Genomic DNA, 7,843 nt, shown 5'->3' on the forward strand with positions numbered 1-7,843 from the left:
CCTGCTGAAAGCCATTTCACTCAGAGGGCAGCTTGCTCAGCAAGTCAAGGCTGGACTGAGGACATTGAACCCTGCACAGCAGTTTGGGACCTAGAAACAAGATTTTTACTACTGCTGCTTTGCTGCCTGTCTGGGAGTTGACAAAAAATCAACTAATGGAAGCTCGCCAAAATCCCAACATGAAGAAGCAGGGCAGCATTGACCCACACAGTTTCTGCACCAACCTCAACATTTGCTTGCAGCCAAGCAACTGCAACCACTCACAGTTTTATTACTCTAGGGAGCTGCAGTGCTGGTTATTGCATCTTATACATGTATTTTTACATACAAATGACGAAATACAGCCTTGTACATCAAAGAGATAGGCTGCCCCTCTTAGAGCCTGAGCACCAGTTACCCTGGCATGCTGCTGAGGAGCAATTCCATAGCTGAGGAAAAGTTCAGCAGCAGTGAAATCTTCAAGCCATGCTGTGGCACAGCAAAGTGGGGACACTGTAGCTGATGCTCCTTCCCATACACTCTCAGTACATTCTTGTCACAGGTTTGCTGTCAGCCATACCAGCCTCTCCAACAGTACTGCTTAAGAGACACTTCAGTGACAAGCAGAAGCCATCAAGAGAAAGACGTCTAAATCATTCCTTCTTTATTTTCTCAGCAGAAACCTAAACCTGGGCTCAATGCCTCAGCTTCTGACTTAAACACACACATTTACTAACACTTTGATGCCTTTATTTTAGCCTGAAATCCAGCAGGTTGTAAGATTACGTCTTCCGAAGTCATTTTGGCTAGTGTTTCCTGAGATGTTCCTTTAACTGTGGGATAGTGGACAGCTGTTGTTTGCAGCGATGGCATCTGAGGGGCAATTTGAGAAGTTCAGAGACATTATCTTTCACGATGACTTTTCCCTTGCTTCTTACCATCTCTATCACATCTGAAAAAAAAAAGAGACCAGAGGTATTGGGATCGTGTGGCACCACAGAACACATGACACTGCAGAATCTCTGCGCAATGCTTCGCATGCACAGCGTGCCATCCCGGCACCACAACTTAAACCAGGCACAGAATTTCATTGACTTCTGCTTAGGGCTATTTCCCAATATCTGAAATTACATAAAACCTCAGTTACTACAATAGAATTTATGGCTTACACATTCGTTTGGGGAAAAAAAAAAAAAAGCCCCAAGCCAAAACCCACAAGCAGGATTATGTGCTATGAAATACCTTTTTCAGTCATTACCTTCAGAGTTTAAGAAGTAGTCTGTAGTAAAAGAGTTCCAGTGTTTTTTTGTTTTCAGGGCTGGAGAATCAAAATCCTGGCTGATTACATGCAAATGTAGCTGACTGAAACAAGTATGTAGATAAGAAAGAAGAATACAGTTAATGCTCCAAGTGCTTTTTCAGTAGCATCAGCTGCAAACATGACTCAGCAGAGTCAGACTGCCAGATTTACGGGTCACTCTTGCCATGTTTGACCCCTAGTCCTGCTACAGAAGAAACCCAGTCAGTTCTAGAACCACTGTCTCACAGCCAGTGTTCCACTCAAACAGTGAAGATCCGTAGTCTGCATATTCCACTGGCCCCTAACTGCACTCTACTTTGCTGCTAGCTTCCAAAAAGGCAGAGACAGTGGGTTTAGTAAACAAAAGATTTAAACTTTGCAGAGTACCTGAGAGGGACAGGATCAGAAAGCTTTATCCACAACATGGGAGCAGTGACTGCAATACCCCTAGGCACTGGGACACTGTAAGATCTGGATTTATTTACCCACAAGACTCAGATCCTTGCACAGTACCAGACAGAACCTGACAGGCTTTAGAGTCAGTCCCTGAAGCAGATGGGACTGGATACTGGCATACCACAGCCCCAGCTCAGGGAGCGTGACAGAGCGTGACAGGACCTTCCCACCCCATCAGCATCTGCCCAGCAGGGTGTGCAAAGCTGCAGCCAGAGCACTGGGGGCACCACACTCTTTGTAGCGCCCAGGAGGAGCAGCTGTCCTTCAGCAATGCCAGATCACCTTACAGATTTAGCCCCAAATCTGTACAGCCAGAAGAACAGGGCCTCCACTCAACGACTCATGTAGGTCTTACCTCATGCTGGGGACAGCGTGGTAACCCAGTCGGAACTCCAGACTCTCTCTGGCTGGGCACTGCTCAACCATTTTTTGCCCGACTGCATCCATATGTTCCAGGAGTTCAAGGTGGTCCCTGGTCACTGACTTCAGGCTTGAAATGGGGTCCCATGGTAAGATAAGCCAGTGGTAACGTGCTTTTGGATATTTATCCTTAATGACTACCGTTTTCTCATCTTTGTAAACCTTGAAAAACAAATAACTAGATTATTTACTAATTGAAAGTTAAATATCTTACTCCTGTAAGCACCACACTGAATGGATTTTGAGATGTTACCCAGCTGCATGTTCCATTGTGGTTGCAGAAGTCTGTGTTGCTACTGCTGCTCCTCACGATCACTCACAAAGAGAACAGATTCCTGTCTATCCTGCCCTTCTTCCCCCATGTTCATTTTGTTTTGCCCTCTGCAACAATTTGATGCAGCTGATGAAGAGAAACAGTAGCAAAATGTGGAAAACCTGCCCCAGCAATAAATAACTGTCACGTTCTGAAGTAGAATCTGCTGTCTTCAATCTCTTAGCAGCATATCTACTGATGAGAGACGGATGATGCCTTTGTCATCGTTGCTAATTATTCCCAAAATTAAACAAGCAAACAGAGGAGTTCTATTGTTTGTGTATTTAGTTCAGAAGCACAACTAATACAGCTATGACTAAGACACAGTTATTTGTGTTCAAACATTCAAAGGACAGTTTTAATTTTGGGTAAGTGCTTTGCGCAAGCTTATCACTTGGGAAATGCTGTACAAAAGTCTCCTTAAGGGATGAAGATTAAACTTCATGTTTAAAAAGAATCACAGAATCGTTTCAGTAGGCAAGTATTTAAAGAGCTTTATCAGACTCATTTGAACCTGCTGGCATTGGCAGGAGAATGGGAACCCAGTTCTCCTACAGCTCTATGCAGTTCTACACTTTAGACCTGAATTTAAAACGGTAAAAAAAATTCTACCAAGGAATAGGGACCTTCTGGTTAGTTATCAAGGACATTATTTCCAGCCTGAGGGTGATCGTCACCTGAAGAGTCCCTGTGAGGCTGTGGGATCTTCACCCTTGGAAATCATCTCAACTCAAATGGCTGAGGTAGTTATACCGAGTGCAAGTGGTCGGGCCAGGTGACCTCCAAAGGTCTTTTCCAACTGAAATTAGTCAGTGATTTCAAGAACCAAGTATTGCAGGTGTCTTTGATACCCATCCTTCTCCACGATTATGAACACGTACTCTCACTGAGAAGGATGAAGGGAAAAACACGACTCTAATGTTAAGATGGCCACACAGCACTGGCCAAAGCCCAGGCAAAATGGACCCAAGCTTCAAGCATTACTCTGCCAGATAGTGGACTCTTGATGGAGAGCATTCTCCCTATTTTAGAATTGAGGTAGAAAGCTTGCTTTTGAGAAGGATTTTTCCATATATTGGCCATAGCTTAAAACCAAAATGAAAGTAGGTTCTATATTTGGATAAAGAAGGTCCTCTCAGAACACAGTAAAAACAAAACATGGAGATACTGCAGCCACAAAGGCATTTGTCAGATTTCTGTGTCTTGAGTCTGACCTCGCCAAAAGCAGGCAGCAGACAACAAAAAAATGAGCCCCAGGAAAACCATAATTCAGCCAGAGTGAAGCAGAGGGAAGGAGATGCATCTGGAGCATGGGCAGGCCAAAAGGAACCGCCCAGGAAATTCCTGCCGGCGCAAAGAAACCGCGTGGAGGAGGTCACGTCCTGTCAGCTGGCACAGAGGGGCTGCAGTTAGGGGTTTCCTGAAAACCAGAAGCCTGCACCGAAGGCGGCTGTGAGGCGGCAGGGACGGCCAGCAAACAGGAACCCCCGCTACTTGCTCCGCTTCGAGCCACACCCACATTTTAATTGACTTCCCCGAGGAAACAAAGGAACTGCTCTGCCGGCCTGTTCTCCGGACAACGGCTTTGAAATCTGCTGGCCAAATTCGACAGTGTAGAGAGCTCAAAGATAATTAAGATAATGACATTCTGCAAAATCAGCCCAGTACAGACTCCCTACTTAACACTACTACAGAAAGAGATGAAAGCACAATTCGGCCCTTGTGCACTGCTCCACTGGTTAATCAGATCATTGAAGTAAACTGCAGGAGGGAGAAACAAGGCCCATTTTACTTTGTTAGACAGGAACTACTGTCAAGTACAAGTGTAAAGCTCTCACCTGCATTTTTGGATCTTGCATGGAGCTCTTTAGACCCTGACTCCAGTGTCCAGAATGTTCCTAAAACACAGAAGGAAAAAAAATTATAAGGGAATTAGGAAACCAATTATATGTTGTAAAGTATTCAGCTAAGTATCTTCATTAGTATACAACAGTAAAATAACAGTTGAATGACAGCTTAATTATTTTCTTTCTATAAATACCAACGCATCTGCTCCAGCTGCACCCACACAGCTACTTTTGAAAACTTTTAACAACATACTGTCTTTCAAATGTTGGAAATTCAACAACAGGAGCAATACTGAATAGCTGGTACACCGGTTACTATCGGTGACAGATTATTTTACTGTAAGACTCCCTGCTTCATGGAGCACAAGGGCCAAAGGAAGCCCGAGGATCTCCAACAGCTGCCCTGTCACAAGCTCTCTGTGCAGAACAAAGAAATGGTTGAGTGTGTGTCCCTACTCTTACATGTATTTAATTTTCATGTTGTGTGAGGAGTGTGATGCACAGAGAAAAAGAAGGGCACAGGAAGATCTAGCCAACACTAGAAGGTATCTCTTGGTGACCAACACCTGATGGAAGGTGTCTCAAGTGCACTTTTTTCAAAACAGGTAATGTTTTTTTCTGTTCCAGCCTCTTTACAGGCATCATCAGTGATGACCTTCATCATATTCCTACAGATGAAAACATTCAAACATTATTATTGTGCTGATAGAGAAGCAGTGTGAATCTTGTCTTCCTCCTCATACCACCACAAATCTGTGCCTAACAAATGAAGCGGCCAACCCCCTACAACTTGGGACTGAAATTTTGTCCTGAGAGGTTTCATTTCTGTGCTTTCTCCTCCAGCTACCATGCTGTTGTAGCTCCAGATGCACTAAGCAGTTTGTCATTTTGTCCCTCTCAGCTAGGCTAAAAATCACTGTCAAAAGATTTTGGCTGGTAACCTTTATTACTGTAAACATGGTTCTACCATGAAGAATGACCAAAGCAGGAGAGGCGAGGAAAAAAAAGGGCTAAGTCGTTCCATTCTCTGTGCCCACAACCGTAAAAGAACAAAGCCCAGATGGAGGAGACAGCCCCAGGGGAAACAGGACAAGTACTAACACAAATACACTTGCCTTTTTGCTTGAAGCTCCTTCTTGTGGAGACACACTGGTGTGGCTTAGCTTGGGGTTTGCAGAGCTGCCTTTTGTATCCACCACCTCCACCTTCATTGTTTTTCTGGGCACAGGCTCTACATCATCATTCTCAAAGGAGTCCTCACGTGGCATCTTCTTGGTTTGTATTTTCCCTTCCACTCTTGTATCTGTTTTCCCTGACTCTTCAGCAAATTGCACCGTGTAGGGGTAAAGTTTATTCACAATATACAGAACTTGGCCTGGCTTCATTTTCACCTCTTCATCCTTGCCAATATTCACGAGATCAACACTAGTTGGGTTCACTCCTATCTTGGGTAGGGAGAAAAAGGGAAAAATTGCAAATTATGTTGTAAGCAGACTTGTCAGCTACCGCTCCATTGTCCTGGAATATCACTGTCCCAAAAAGCTAATGTATTTCACTAAGTGCCCTCCTCACACGGACCTCCTCCAGAGGACAAGGGAAGTCCAGTGCTGGAGACATCTCTCTGTGGCTCAGAGCTGTCACCACACACCCCTCAGGGGCACAGGGACCCACCCCGCAGCTCTGTAGCTGCTGGCTACAGATGTACGGCAAGACCTGTGCCCTGCTCTGCTCTGAAAAATTAATCACCCATTAATCAACTCCCAAAATAATAATAGCCTTACTAACAATTATTTCTCGTGAGTAACAGTAGTTTTAACCAATTATTTCAGTCCAATCATCCCCAGAAAGTTTCCTGTTTTCAAATTACTTTATCTTTCTTCTCCTTTCCACTACATTTTGTCTTCTGTTTCTAACAAATGCTGTCCCATCAACACATTTTCCTTCAAATACACAAGCACACTTCTGGCTAATTTCAGGAGAGAAAGGAGTTCAGGCTCACAAGCACTGGCTTGCCATGCAACCCACTGCTAACACTCGCAACATAGTCTCTCCGTACGGGGTAGGGGGGTGGGGGAAGAAAAATCAGGAAAAAAGTCTCTCTTAGCACCCAGAAGAGCCCAATACATAGTGATCTGCTCCTTGCTCCTGCCTCCCTTTTCCTTTCCCAAGCTTAATGTGGTAAGCCTTCTCCAGCTCACAGAAGACCATGATCACACAGAGAAGTTGCCTGTTCCTTCACAACAGACTAAACTTCTCTGCCCAGCTTAGCCTGTGCAAAGTACATGCTAGCCTATCTGAATTTTAATGCTTTTATTTTCATTTGCATCTTACCCGTTCATAAAATCAACTATTATTCTGTTCTAGCAATAAATGAGGACAGCAAGATTGAATTTTTACTTGCTTGTCTCACAGCATCAGTTTATAGCTCCATGCAACTCTAAAATAGTTTTTCTCTCAGAACAGTGTTTTAAAGAGGAGCTACCTGAAGTTTAGCTGAGAACTGAAATGCAGCACATTTTCCCCTGCCTCAGGCATAACTGGGGCACACTATCTCACCCATACTGGTCCTCACAGGTATGAGACAGCAGGTTCCATCCAGTTAATACTCTGAGAATGCCTTCAGTGCTGTCTCACATCCCATCCCTTCCCAGGGTTGACCACAACTTTGGCTCTATCAGACATCAAAAAAAGCAGCCTTCCACAACTGCCCTGTCCCATTACTACAGGAACCAATTTGACCTTAAATGAAGGGCTGCCTCTAGAAGTCTAAGGCTCAGGAGGCACATCAGCAAGTTTAGGGGAAGAACTCCTACATCTCCCAAGGGTCAGACCTGGAAGAGCAGGTTGTGGAGTTACAGCAGCGGCCCCAGATGCTGCAAGTCTAGCTGGCTGAAGCTGGAGCACATCTGGAAGAACAGTGCAGTCTTTCCAGGTGTTTGAGATTCACAAAAATAGAAAGACAGGTCCCTTCCAAGGACCACTCACTGTGCTCTCCTTGGTCACAAAACAGCTTCAGGCCCTTCAGACTCAGGGATCACTTGCAATGTTTTTGGAGTTTAAGCACAACCACCGTCCTAGTAAGCAGCAGAAATATTGCACACCTGTGTGAAAACATACCTGCTTAACAGTGACATACCCCTTGTTACAGTCTGCTTTTAACTCCACTGGAAAGAAAGAACCAAGAGTCACAAAACAGTGTAAACAAAAAGGGCAAACTTTGCTGAACCACCCCTCACAGAAAATACTCCTGTATTTTAAGATCTGCTGCTGCTGAAGCTGACCTGTGTGAATGTTGTATTCTCAGCAAAGAATACTTCTGCCTCATTCTGTTTCCAGGACCATAGGTGAAACAGAACCAACTCATACACTGGGTCACACTTGAGTTTTCCACAGCACGGATCAGCAGAATTACATCAGAATAGAGGTAAAATCTGTGGAAGTCTTCTACACAGAAGGTGTGCTGTGTGGCTGCTACTGCATGCAGAAAACAGGATTTAAGCTCAACCTCACCTTGCTGCCGAGAGCACT

At 44.5% G+C, this 7,843-nt stretch overlaps 1 protein-coding gene across 1 annotated transcript; it reads right to left on the reverse strand.

Moving 5' to 3' along the window:
* Positions 1 to 688: 688 nt before the first annotated feature.
* Positions 689 to 7,841, reverse strand: APTX (aprataxin; the record flags this gene model as incomplete). Its single annotated transcript, XM_008937616.1, has 7 exons — positions 689 to 931; positions 1,238 to 1,341; positions 2,091 to 2,317; positions 4,307 to 4,366; positions 5,431 to 5,760; positions 7,433 to 7,479; positions 7,826 to 7,841. Coding segments are annotated over 7 exons (930 nt in total), but the record flags the coding sequence as incomplete, so codon positions are not given.
* Positions 7,842 to 7,843: the final 2 nt, after the last annotated feature.

The sequence above is a fragment of the Merops nubicus genome, unplaced genomic scaffold (genome assembly GCF_000691845.1).
Source record: "Merops nubicus isolate BGI_N331 unplaced genomic scaffold, ASM69184v1 scaffold31753, whole genome shotgun sequence".
NCBI classification, from domain to species: Eukaryota; Metazoa; Chordata; class Aves; order Coraciiformes; family Meropidae; genus Merops; species Merops nubicus.